We start from the raw sequence: 13634 nt of genomic DNA, 5'->3' as shown, positions 1-13634 counted from the left end.
CAAACTTTCTGGTAAATTGCTATTACAGATCCAAACTATGACCCAATTACAACTTTTGAGCCAGAGTCTAATTTGACAAAGCTATAACTAAAGTGCAAGTGAATATGGATAATGAAGTTACTGGTGTTTAACTAAAAAGAAAACTAGAACAATTTAATGAGATCTACTAAGAAACCTATTTCTGTACTATTAGTACACTAGGCCCTCAGGAACTGCTGACTGAGGGTCCAAGAGCACCTCCACTCTGCCTCCTGACATGCTCAACAATCCAAGTTGCTCTGGTATCACCCATGGTACGGACGGATGTTCCTGTGTAGGGATTGGGACATCTAAAGTAGCAAAAGTAGACTAATAATGACTTACTTGGGGTACTAAGAGTTTTGCAAAGCACAGCCCTTTCCCTCCATGCCTTCTCAATACTGTATCAAATCAATTTTCCATTTCTTTTATAAACAAAGCACAACTATTTTAGTTATTCATTAGCACAAAAACCTGCATCAAGGATAAATGCTCTGGAATTGTATTTCTTGATTTTTACTTTTTTGTGCCAGTACTGGGACTTGAAATCAGGGCCTGGGCTACTCTCTCTTTTAGCTTTTCTTCAACCACAGTTAGTACTCTATCACTTAAGCCACAGCTCCACTTCTGGATTTTTGCTGGTTAATTGAAGATAAGAATCTCATGGATGTTCCTGCCCAAGTTGTCTTCAAACTTCAATCCTTGAATTGCAGTTGTGAACCACTGGGAACAAGCTGACTTTTGTCTTTTTTATGTAATATTGCCACTTATATCCTGGATATAATAACATGCAAGGATACAGAGATCTTCTACATTCTCTCTTTAGAGCTACATAACTTGGATATTTCTAGTCTACTACCATTATAAGTAATAAACTATTTTTGTACTTATCCAATTGTATCTTGGGAAAGATGTCCTAGATAGGGATCTCTGGATCAATGTGCCTGTCACTTTCCAGATATTACCAACATGTCTTACAGAGACTGTGGCATTTTACACTCCCATGGCAATTTACGCTCATCTGTTTCCTTCAACTGAACATGCTATCTTTCAGGTGCTGGTCAACTAATAGAGGAGAAATGGTTTCTCTTTAACTTTACAGAAGTATTGAAAAGCATAGTATGCATTTGCATATGCCTGACCTAGTTACTGCATACACATGAGTATACTCACACATACATATGTATACAATTATCTATACTTGGTCTTTCTTCCTTGAACCACATAAAAATTTCACAGTACATCCTTAAAATGATAATTTCACAAGAACAAGGGAAATTCTGACAACTAAGAACTTACTCATATTAAGTTATAACAATAGTAAAAGAAACGTACATCTAGAAGAAAGCAGATTTAACCCAAAAAAACAAAAAAGTATCCTTCCAGATACTAGTGATTATTTATCAGTCTTAAACACACCAAAGAAAAAGAAAAACTCAGAAGAGATGAGAGATCTATTAACCATCTAATTCTAAAACTTTCCTCTTTGTCATCAACTGATCTGCCTGTCTATTCTGAGGTTGTGAAACACTCTTCCTATCAATGTACAATACCCAGAATGAACTGGGCTTGCTATCTGACCTTCAATCACTGCATGTGGTCCAGGCAGGAACATTTGCTGAAAAACAGCTAATACAAGACACTATAAAAATCTACTGTAATTTAACACAAAGAATGATATAAAACCATGACACTATGCCAGGAGCCACTGGCTCTTGCCTGTAATCCTAAATACTCAGGAGGTTGGGATGTGAGGATCATGGTTCCAAGCCAGCCTGGGTAGGGCAGTCTGCAAGATTTTTTTATCTACAACTGACCTCCAAAAAACTGTAAGTAGAACTGTGGCTCAAAATAGAGTACCAGCCTTGAGTAAAAAAGCCAGGTATGTGCAACCCACAGTACCCACACCAAAAAATAAATGAGACTAATAAGATCATTGATATAATCATATTTTAACAATTTTAAGACCTAGGTGAATAGGAACACTTCAGACTTTTTAAATCTATTTTTTTTTTGCCCAAGAGCATACTAATACCTACTTCTATTTTTTTTTCTACATAAATAAAATGTCAATTCAAGCCTCCAAAAATTAAAAGAAGGATGGCACCAACTCAAAGTTCAACTTTACCTTACAGCTGAGCAACTATAAAATGCTAATACAAATTATTTTATAAGGGTGGCCTCACTTACCCTTTCTGTGACAGAAAACTGATGTGTTTCTGCTGAAATTTTATATGTCTGGAGTTTTGTTGGCACAACTGTAATAAAATATTGGAACATCTGGTTGTCTAAAATAAGAAAAAAATTTCATCAGTCTTGTACTAGTATACAATACTATTGTCAAATATATCCTTTTCCCATAATTTAAACTTACATTTAATACTATATTTCACTTAATGTCAGATTAGAAAAAGAAGCAGTTAAGTGCCAATGGCTCAGACCTTTAATTCTAGCTCTTCAGGATGCAAGATATAAGGATTGTGGTTCAAAACAGCCTAGAGAGTTGTTAAACTCCAATTAACCAGCAAAAAGCCAGAAGTGGGGCTGTGGCTCCACTGGTAGAACACTAGCCTTGAGAGAAAATGCTATGGAAAGCACCAAAGCCCTGTGTTCGAGCCCGAGTAATCACACCAGAAAAAAAAGGGAAAAGAACTGTTAACTCTGACATAATCACACTTGGTAAACCAAGGTCCTAGGGCAGTGTAAAATAGGAATGTGTTTGTGTGCACATGTATATCCAGAAAAAATATTTAAAATGAGCCAGTGGCTCAGTTTGATTACCGTTACATCATTAACTTCTTTATATGGAAAAATAAAGGTAACATTTCTTTGTACAGTATAAAAACTACAAAGATAAAGGTTTTGGAGGACAGCCAAGAGGGCAATGAAACAGCAGGGAAACACCACAGCTCTCTCCAACCAAAAGAAAGTTCGAGTCCCAACTCTCAGTTCCCCCAAGAGATCAACAATAAAAAGGCAAGCAACCAGAGAAATACTGGAACTGAAAAAAAGAAAAAAAAAACCTTCAGAACCTGCACAAAGATGAAAAAGAGCAAAGACCCTTTCCCTACCTAACGCTGGCAGCACAGATTTGTACCAAGCCACCAAAGCGACCCAACCCACAGCCGCCTGGGACCTCGGAGCCACAGCAGTCCTTACAACTCCAGTGCAGAAAACTCCCACAGCACAGGACCCGGACAGTGTAAACAGAGACAGAGACCATAAAACCCAGACCTGGAGCTCCCACCAACACCCTGCCTAGCCCACAGTGATTGTAAGGGAGCACGATGGCAACCAGTGACCTACAGCACACAGACAGTGATCTGCAACATCACCAGTTGCAGGATAAGTGAATACCCCACGGGGGACACTGCCCCCCCCCCCAAACTGCACCATGGGAAACCATTACCGGCTGTAACCCCCAGAGCTAGACAAGGACCACTCCCCCTCCTGCCTGGGCTACTGGTCCCACTGAAGCTGGGAATTATGAAAGTGCCCCAGCAACCGGAAGAATACACCCAGCCTGCCAGGTCACAGCCAGTCCTCAGCTGAAGCCTACTTGTGGCTTGCAAGCTCCAGCGGCCGCAGAAGGAGCCCCACCTGTGTGTCCTGGATGGGTCCTCTGGCAACTTAAACCGAGGGTACCTGGCTGAAGTCGGGAACTGCAAGCAGGCTCCAGCAGCCATCGAAAGAACGAGCCCCCCACCCCCCACCCCCCAGCCCCCATCCCGAGTTCCCACAGGCAGGAGTACAAGCGGAGCTGCACTGCTGGTCCCTGTCTGAAATCAGGAACTGGGCTCACAGGCTCGAGAAGCCGGCAGCGGAAGGAGGCCCACCTGTGTGTTCCCCGCAGGTGCTACTGACCCAGGAACCAACCCAGAATCAAACGAAGCAGCCACCTATTGACCAAAACAGAGTTCGGAATTTGACTCCAACAATCCCTGAATCCTCATGCAAATATCACAGCAAAAAATTACAAGACTCATCAACAGCCAAGACAGCAAACTACCACCAAAGGCCAGTAGCCACTCAGGGAAGAACTCCAGTGAAAGAGAAAAAGAAATGGATTATCAAGAGATACAGGATTTGAAAAAAGAGATGCACTCAAGAATAGATGCAGTACACACCTCATTAAAAGATGAAATACTCTGAGAACTGACATGGAAATCATAATGGTTCAATTTCCTTCAGGCAAACCACAATGGAAGCCAGTTTATAAGAGTGATTGAAATGGAAAATAGATTATCAGGTACTAAAGACAAAATGCAGCAATTGGGGAAAAAAAGTCACAGATATGGAAAAAACACTCAAAATAGACAAAAGAGAAGTTCAAGAACAAGCAGACAATGCCAAGAAATTCATATAATTGGGGTCGATGAAGGTGGGGTTTACGAAGGGAATAGCAGAACAGAGGAATACAACACTTATTTAATAAAATTATCACTGAAAATTTTCCCAATCTTAAAAGAGAAAATCTGACCTATACAACAGAACCATACACAAGACCTAGCAAACAGGATCCCAGGAGGAACACTTCTAGGCACATGATAGTAAAAACACTAAATCTGAACAATAAACAATCTTGCATGCGGCAAGAAGCTATACTACAATGGGGAAAAAATCAGAATCACTGCAAGTCTCTCCACACAGACACTGAAAGCAAGGAAAGCATGGAAAAGTACCATCTGAGCCTTCAGAACCAATAACTGCCACCCCAGACTGGTATATCCAGCAAGGCTAGCATTCACATTTGACAAAGAAACTAAAAATTTTAATAGTAAAGAAAAACTAAATGAATTCATAAACAATAAGCCAGCACTACAAAGAATATTAAAGAGGGGGATTACAATCTGAAGAAAACAATCAAGATCAGGGATCCATATCAGACAGATATCACTAGAAGACCAACTCAGTAAGCACAGGAAGAAAGAAAAACATAGGAAAGCAGGAAAATGACAGGAAACACAATGCACCTCTCTATAATAACCATAAATATTAATAGACTCAATTCGCCAATCAAAAGAAAAAAACTGAAGATAGAATCAGATCACAACATCCATTTGTTGCCTTCAAGAGACCCATCTCACAGTCAAAGATAAAAACAAACTCCGAGTGAAGGGATGGAGGAAGATCTACCATGCAAATGCTCCCAGCAAGAAGGCAGGGGTTACCATCCTGATATCTGACAAAATAAACTTTCCATTAAAATCAATACAAAAAGACCAAGAAAGACACTATGGATTAATACAGGGAACAAGCCAGGCACCAGTGGCTCACGCCTGTAATCCTAGCTACTTAGGGGGCTGAGATCTGAGGATCGAAGTTTAAAGGCAGTCCAGGCAGGAAAGTCTGTGAGACTTATCTCCAATAAACCACTAAGAAAACCAAAGTGGTGCTGTGGCTCAAGTGGTAGAGTGCTAGCCTTGAGCTGAAGAGCTAGTGGACAGCACTCAGCCCCAGAGTTCAAGCCCCACAACTGACAGGGAAAAAAAATACAGGGAACAACCCAAGAAGAGGATATCACCATTATCAATTTATACTCTCCAAACATTGGAGCACCCAAATACGTTAAGCAAATACTCTCAGACTTACAGGAAATAATAGTCCAAATACAATAATACTAGGACACTTTAATACTCCACTCTCATCAAAGGACAGGTCTACCAACCAGAGGATTGGCAAAGAAACCTCTGAATTAAATGATACCATCTCAAATAGACTTAATAGACATATACAGTGTTTTCCACCCAACAACAACCTAGTACACATTCTCAGCAGCCCATGGAACTTTTTCCAAAATACATCATATCATAGTTCACACAAAGAATTTAAGCAAATACAAGAGGACTGATATAACTCCTTGTATTCTATCCAACCACAGTGGAATCAAGCTAGTTCTCAGTAACAAAGCATACACTAGAAATTACTCAAATATGTGGAAATTGAACAGCACACTTCTGAGCAACACCTGGGTCACAGAAGAAATTAAAAAGTTCCTACATCTCAATGAAAATGAATATACATCACAAAGAAATCTATGGGACACAGCAAAAGTAGTCCTGAGGGGCAAATTTGCTCTCAGTATACACATCAAGAAAATAGAGACAGACCAAGTAAATAATCTTATGATGCAACTAAAACTGCTAGAAAAGCAAGAAAAAAATTCAATCTGAAGTTACTAGATGGAGCAAGATAACCAAAATAAAAGCTGAATTTAATGATATAAAGACTAAGAAAACTGGGCTGGGAAGTTGGCTCAGTGGTAGAGCGCTTGCCTTGCATGCCTGAGGCCCTGGGTTCGATTCCTCAGCACCACATAAGCAAAAAGAAAAAAGCCGGAAGTGGGGCTGTGGCTCAAGTGGTAGGGCACTAGCCTTGAGCTGAAGAGCTGAGGGACAGTGCTCAGGCCCAGAGTTCAGGGCCCACAACCGGACCAAAAAAAAAAAAAAAAAGACTAAGAAAACTAAAAATAAAATAAAAAGCTGTTTTTTTGAAAAAATTAATAAAATTGATAGACCTCTGGCAAGATTAACTAAGAGAGGAGACCCAAATCAACAAGATCAGAGAGCCACAGGAAAAATTACAACAAACATGCAAGACACTCAAATAATCCTAAATAATTATTTCCAGAATCTATACTCACTAATGTATACTCACCTAGCAGAAATGGATTTATTTTTAGAGAAATACAAATTGCCAAACTGAACCAAGAAGAAATGAATTAGTTAAATAAACCAATAACTTACAATGAGATAGAGAAAGCAATCAGAAGTCTTCCAATAAGGAAAAGCCCAGGACCAGATGGATTCACTATGGAATTCTATAAGACCTTTAGAGAGGAACTAATGCCCCTACTCCTCAAGCTCTTCCATGGAACAGAAGCAGAGGGAGAAATCCCAAACATTCTATGAAGCCAGTATCACACACATCCCCAAACCAGGCAAAGTTCCAACAAAAAGAGACCTACAGACGAATCTTTTTGATGAACACAGATGCAAGGCTCCTCAATAAAATTTTAGCCAACAGAATCCAGGAACATATCAAAAATAAATCATACATTATGATCAAATAGGCTCCATCCCAGAAATGCAGGGATTGTTTAACATACGTAAATCAATTAATGTAATCTATTGCATCAAAAGATCCAAGGTCAAGAGCCACATGATTATTTCCATTGATGTGGAAAAGGCTTTTGATAAAATACAACATCCATTCATGTTAAAAGCTCTGGAGAAAATAGGAATAGAAGGAACATGCCTTAAAACAATAAAAGCCATATATGACAGAGCAATAGCCTTATACTAAACGGGGGAAAAACTACAACCAATTCTCCTAAAATCAGGAACAAAGCAAGGATGCCCACTCTTTCCACTCCTCTTCAATATGGTTCTGGAATCCTTAGCCAGAGCCATAAGGCAAGAAAAGGACATTAAAGGGATATGCATAGGGAAGGAAGAAATTAAACTATCTCTATTTGCAGATGACATGATATTAGACCTTAACAACCCCAAAAGCTCCACTCCCAAACTCCTAGAGCTTATAAACCACTTTGGCAAAGTAGCAGGATACAAAAACCCACAAAACTCAGGTGCCTTTCTGTACACCAACAGTATACAAGCAGAAAGGGAAATCAGGAAAACAACCCTTCACAATAGCCTCAAAAAAAAAAAAAAAAAAAGGATCTAGGAATTAACCTAACCAAAGAGGTAAAGGACCTATTTACTGAAAACAATAAAAACCTAAAGAAAAAAATCAAAGAGGACACCAGGAAATGATGGAAAGGGCTTCCATGTTCTTTTTTTTTTTTTTTTTTTTGGTCAGTCATGGGGCTTTAACTCTGGGCCTGGGCACTGTCCCTGAGCTCTTCAGCTCAAAGCAAGTGCTCTACCACTTGAGCTACAACGCCTTTTCCTCCATGTTCTTGGATAGGCAGAATCAACATTGTGAAAACAGCCATACTGCCATAAATGATATAAATTCAACGCAATCCCCATCAAAATCCTAACAACATTCTTTACTGAAATAGAGAAAACAATCCAAAATTTCAGATAGAACAACAAAATACCTAGAATAGCCAAAGCAATTCTAGGCAAAAGAAACAATGTGGAGGGATCATGTTACCAGATTTCAAGCTCTACTATAGAGTCATAATAACAAAGACAGGTTGGTATTGGCACAAAAACAAACCAGAAGACCAATGGAACAGATTAGAAGATTCAGAAATAAAATCACATACCTATAGCCAGCTGATATTTGACAAAGGAACCAAAGACATACAATAGAAGAAACACAGCCTCTTCAACTATTGGTACTGGGAAAACTGGGCAGCCACATACAGAAAACTAAAAGTAGACCCCAGCCTGTCACCATGCACCAACATCAACTCAAAATGGATTAAAGATCTTAACAGCAAACCTGAAACTCAAACTACTGCAGGACAGAGCAGGAGAGACACTTGAACTTCCTGAACAGAGTCCCAGGGTCACAACAAATTGGAGAGACTCGACAAATGGGACTACTTTAAAATAAAAAGTTTCTGCACAGCTAAAGACATAGCTGCCAAACTAGAAAGACAACCAACTAACTGGGAAAAAAATATTTACCAATAACATATCAGACAAAGCCCTAATATCCATTATACACAGAGAACTCAAGAAACTAATCCTTCCCAAATCTAACAAACCATCATTAAATGGGCAAGGGAAGTAAAGAGACTTCTCAGACGAGATAAAAATGGCAAAGAAAAACATGGGGAAATGTTCATCATCCCTGGCCGTAAAGGAAATGTAAATAAACACAACCCTGAGATACCACCTTACCACAGTCAGAATGGTCCACATCCTAAAGTCAGTCAATGACAAACTATGGTGGGGATGCAAAGAAAGAGGAACCCTACTGCATTGCTGGTGGGAATGTAAACTAATATAACCACTTTGGAAAGCAGTCTGGAGGCTCCTCAGAAAGCTGAATATAGACCTCCCAAATATGACCCAGCCATACCACTCCTAGGCATCTATCCTGAACAACAGGAACCAGGAAACAAGGACTCATTCACCTCCATGTTCATTGCTGCACAGTTCAAAACAGCCAAGATTTGGAAACAACCCAGATACCCTACTACAGTGAATGGATCCAAAAATTGTAGTACCTATATACAATGGAATATTATGCAGCCATTAGAAAGGACAAAATAATGACATTTGCAGGGAAATGGACAGAACTAGAGCAAATCAGTTTGAGTGAGGTAAGCCAAGAGTAGAGAGACAAACAGCACACGGTCTCCCTGATATGTGGATTTTAAATCCAAAATGCAAGAAGATATGACAAAGTAAACAGGACTCAAGTAACAAAAGACATCTACTTAATTTGGTGTATATTTCTAAATGACTCCATGTTCTTGGCCTCATATATGGCATATATATGTGCACATCTGAGGGAAGTCAGGAGGAGGGCACAGAAACAGTGGGAAATAGGAAAACATACAATGGAGGGACCCATCAGCTACACTGGACATTGATGAAAGTGAACTAAGCAACTCAAGGGCAGCGATGGGAAGGAGGGAATGAGTAGGAAAGAAATGTACACATCACCTAATGTGGAAGAAATAGCTGTATTGTTAAAGCTCATAGAATTCACAAACTTTAAAGACCAAGATAATGACAATTTGCCTTATGAAGGATAAAAATGTGTTTGTGACTTTAACTAAATATCACTATCCTACAACACTGTGAAACTTGGGAAATTTATATAATCACTTAATCTCAATAAAAATTACTTTTAAAAAGATAAAGGTTTTTTAAAATTATAGCAGCACAAACATCACTTTTTTTTTTTTCAAGATATACTGATGGGCTGGGAAGGTTGCTCAGTGGTAGAGCGCTTGCCTTGCAAGCATGAGGCCCTGGCTTCGATTCCTCAGCACCACATAAGCAAAAAGAAAAAAGCCGGAAGTGGCGCTGTGGCTCAAGTGGTAGAGCGCTAGCCTTGAGCTGAAGAGTTGAGGGACAGCGTCCAGGCCCAGAGTTCAGGCCCCACGACCAGACCCCCCCCGCCCCCCCCCAAAAAAGATATACTGATATTGGGGCTTAAACTCAAGTTGTCACATTCCACTTGGCTTTTTGCTCAAAGCTAGCGCTCTACCATTTGAGCTACACCTCCAATTCTGGCTTTTGGCTGGTTAATGAGATAAGAGTGTTACAGACTTCCCTGCCTGGGCAAGCTTCAAACTGGAATCCCTAGACCTCAGCCTCTTGAGTAGCTATGATTCTAGGAATGAGCCACCAGCACTCAGTAACCAACACAATTTGAAACTTCTAGTAAACTAAAACTGAACTAGTCAGACAGCGAGTAAGTACAAGGAATGGTACTAGAGCAAAGGATAACAGAACAAGTCATTCAAGGAGTATTAGGTGATCAAAAGTGCTGTCTCTTATAGCTATTAGACATCTGTAGTTGACTATAACTTACAAATACCAACAAGTTACCAAAAAATCTGCTCACTCTTCCTATAAATCTATATTCTAAATGTTCAGTTTCACCTAAGTAAGCAAGGAGGCCTCCCATTTAAATTCAAACATATATATTGGAGGACATGACAGTAGTTTTCCTTTGTTTTTAAATAAAATCATCTAAGCAGCTTCTTTAAAACATCTGGGCCTTTTCCCCAAAGAAATGACAATCTGCCTAGAAAGATGCAATTTTGACAACAACTGCAATTATTCTGAAGCAGATTGGATCATGATCACTTTAAGAAGAGCTGGTGTACTACTTCTGATAACTATCTGCAAAATCCTGGAGGAGTGTTCATAAAAGACTACAGATGCATGTTAAGACATTTAATCTGTAACAAGAATGAATAATTTTCTTCCAATGTTGAAACTTTTGTTCTTTTTTTCTTTCTTTGGAGAAGTAACATTATGTCCCATTAACACATTAACTTTTCGTATATTTAGAATGTTATTTATTCTGACTTATCATTTATTCATGAAGTACAATGCATTGAACACATTCATTTTTCATATATTTAGAATATTCACTCATTCATTCATGGTGGTACTGAGGATTGAACTACATTTGCTGTGCAAGCGCTCTATAACTTGCGCCACAACCCTACCAGTTGCGCCACGATTCTTCATATACTTAGAACATTTAAATCCTCTTTCTCTTGCCTGCCTTTATTTCTAATTTCTTCACTCTGTTCTGTCATGTACAAATTTCACTTGCTTGAAGGATACATAAAGTTATCTTTTAATAGATATATCATTATATATTAAATAAATACAAGGCTTCCTTAATTATTAATTCTAAATAACTTGCTTTTTGTTGCCCCTCCTGGTCCTTGAATTCAGGGTCTATAAGTGCTACCCCTGAACTTTATTTCTCAAGGGTACTCTACCACTTGAGCCACAGCTCTACTTCTGGCTTTTGTTTCTGGTTACCTGGAGTTAAAGAACCTCAGGAACTTTCTTGCCTCAGTTGTCTTGGAATTATGATCCTCAAATCTCAGCCTCCTAAGTAACTAGGGTTATAAGAGTGGCTAAGACTTGCTTTTTTTAGTATCAGTACTGGCACTGAGCTTTTGTGCTTAAGGCCAATGCTTCACCATTTTGAGGCATAGCTTTTGGTAGTTAATTGAAGATAAGGAGTCTCAGGGACTTTCCTGTCCAGGCTGGCTTGGAATGGGATCCTTACACCTCAGCCTCCAAAGTAACAAGGATTATAAGCATGGCTAAGACTTGCTTTTTAATATGCAAATTTCAAGGTTTTGAGTGCAACTTCCCATATGTAGATTCAGTCAATACTTACGATCTATGGCAATTTTTTCTGTTCCATCCAGAGGATTAATAATTCCTGGAACAACCTCTCCAAAAGACAGGTGATCTATTCTATGAGAAAAGTTGTAGGCTAAGAGGCAAAAACAAGACAATTGAGCAGAGAAATTTCATTATTCAAAAGTGTCTGTTACAAATTAGCTTAAATTCACTTGTTCTGAAGTTAAAACATTTACATTTGCATGTACAGTAATAAAGTACTTCAAGCATTATATTGAGAGAAATGCACATAAATGAGAAATGGATGAGTATAAGTTGATCCCAAAGAAACCAGTTGTGTTTCTCCATTTCAGGTCCCTCTGTGGCAGGAGTAAATGCTTAGGCACCTGGCTACACAGAAAGGTACACATTAAGCACTGGCACAGTAACTGTTTAGATGTATGATGAAACCTTAGATCTATTTAAAAAAAAAAAAAAAGCAACACAGAGATAACAAAGCAGCTTCTTGGCTATGCCACCAGGATGGCACAGGAGAGGGGGGTCAGAGTGCTTTTCTGTGACCAGTGGATCTGTGTGACTCCCACTCAGAGCACTGGGTACAAGTAAAAACAACTACCCCACCAGCAGAGTGAGCTGACCAAAGGTCTTCACACTCAGGCCAGGTCTAGGGCTGGAGAAACACACTGGGAGTTATGCCTTGGGCACAGTTCAAGAGCTAGATGAATTTCCCAGAGACTGCCAGCGCCCTGAGTACCTCACCCAGCCCAAAGGGTACTGGTAAACAGGCATCCACAAGGGACTTCAGGCACAATAAGCTGACCAAGGGCGCACACAGCTGGGACCATACAGGGGTTGGGGAAAACAGCCAGTGGCTGTTATTCTGGTGTGGCCCAGGAGAAAACAAGGTGAGCACACAGCATGTGTGACTGACTGATACTGTCCTGGGGACTGCCAGACCCCAAAGATCACTGCCCAGCCTTGTGGGTACAAGTAAACACATGCCCACCAAGGGCTCTTGGCAGAGAGTAACCTACTCCACCTCCACCCAACAGCGGTCCCGAGCCCAGAGTCTTAACTGACCACTGGAGACCACACTTTTGCTGTACTCCAAGGGTTCTGGTAGATTGTGTTTTCATTTTCATCAGATTCTAAACCATTTTAGAACCTAGCCCTTAATTCTACACTGTTCATTACTCATTCAATAGTGCATTTTTCAGTCTATACACATTTGAATAAGCACAGATTTATCTATATACTATCTAGGTATATCCATATCTATACCTATATTATCTATATTTATATCTATAGCTATACTATATCCATACGGATATCTATATATATATAGATATCTAGATACCTGTACTATATAGATATATACAGATATATAGATATTGCAGTGTCTTTTGCTATAGTAGTCTAGTTTAATTTTATTAAGATCTGATAGAAAAGAAGGAATTAATTCTGACTTTTTTGTGTTTGCTAAGATTTGCTCTATGTGCCAAAAAAGATTGGAAAAACATTCCATAAGCTACTGAGAATGTTCATTGTGCAGCTACTGAATAAAACAGTCTATAGAAGTCTGCTAAGACCATCTAGTATATAGAATGTCATTTAGTGCCAAGATTTCTTTGTGACTCTGTCTGGATGATCTATCTGTTGGTGAAAGATGGGTATGAAAGTCTTCAACTATTGCTGCACTGGGGCCTAATTACTGCTGGTAAGTCCAGAAATGTTTGTTTAATGTACTTATGTGGACCAGTATCTGGTGTGTACATGTTAATAATTGTTATCCTTCCCCCCCCCCTTTGTAGTTTCTTACTTTTATGAACAAGAAGTAGCATTCTT

The 13634-nt window shown here is 39.4% G+C and overlaps 1 protein-coding gene across 1 annotated transcript in view; it reads right to left on the bottom strand.

Annotated features, from left to right (window-relative positions):
* Positions 1 to 13634, bottom strand: part of Ergic2 (ERGIC and golgi 2) — a 38111-nt gene that overhangs the window by 3724 nt on the left and 20753 nt on the right. The window contains 2 exon segments of the mRNA XM_042677660.1: positions 2209 to 2306; positions 11824 to 11922. Coding sequence (XP_042533594.1) covers positions 2209 to 2306; positions 11824 to 11922 — 197 coding nt within the window.

The sequence above is a fragment of the Dipodomys spectabilis genome, unplaced genomic scaffold (genome assembly GCF_019054845.1).
Source record: "Dipodomys spectabilis isolate Male_0828 unplaced genomic scaffold, ASM1905484v1 ptg000039l, whole genome shotgun sequence".
In the NCBI taxonomy this organism is placed as follows: domain Eukaryota; kingdom Metazoa; phylum Chordata; class Mammalia; order Rodentia; family Heteromyidae; genus Dipodomys; species Dipodomys spectabilis.
The sequence above is the reverse complement of the archived record's forward strand: the minus strand, read 5'-3'. Positions and strand labels throughout refer to the sequence as shown.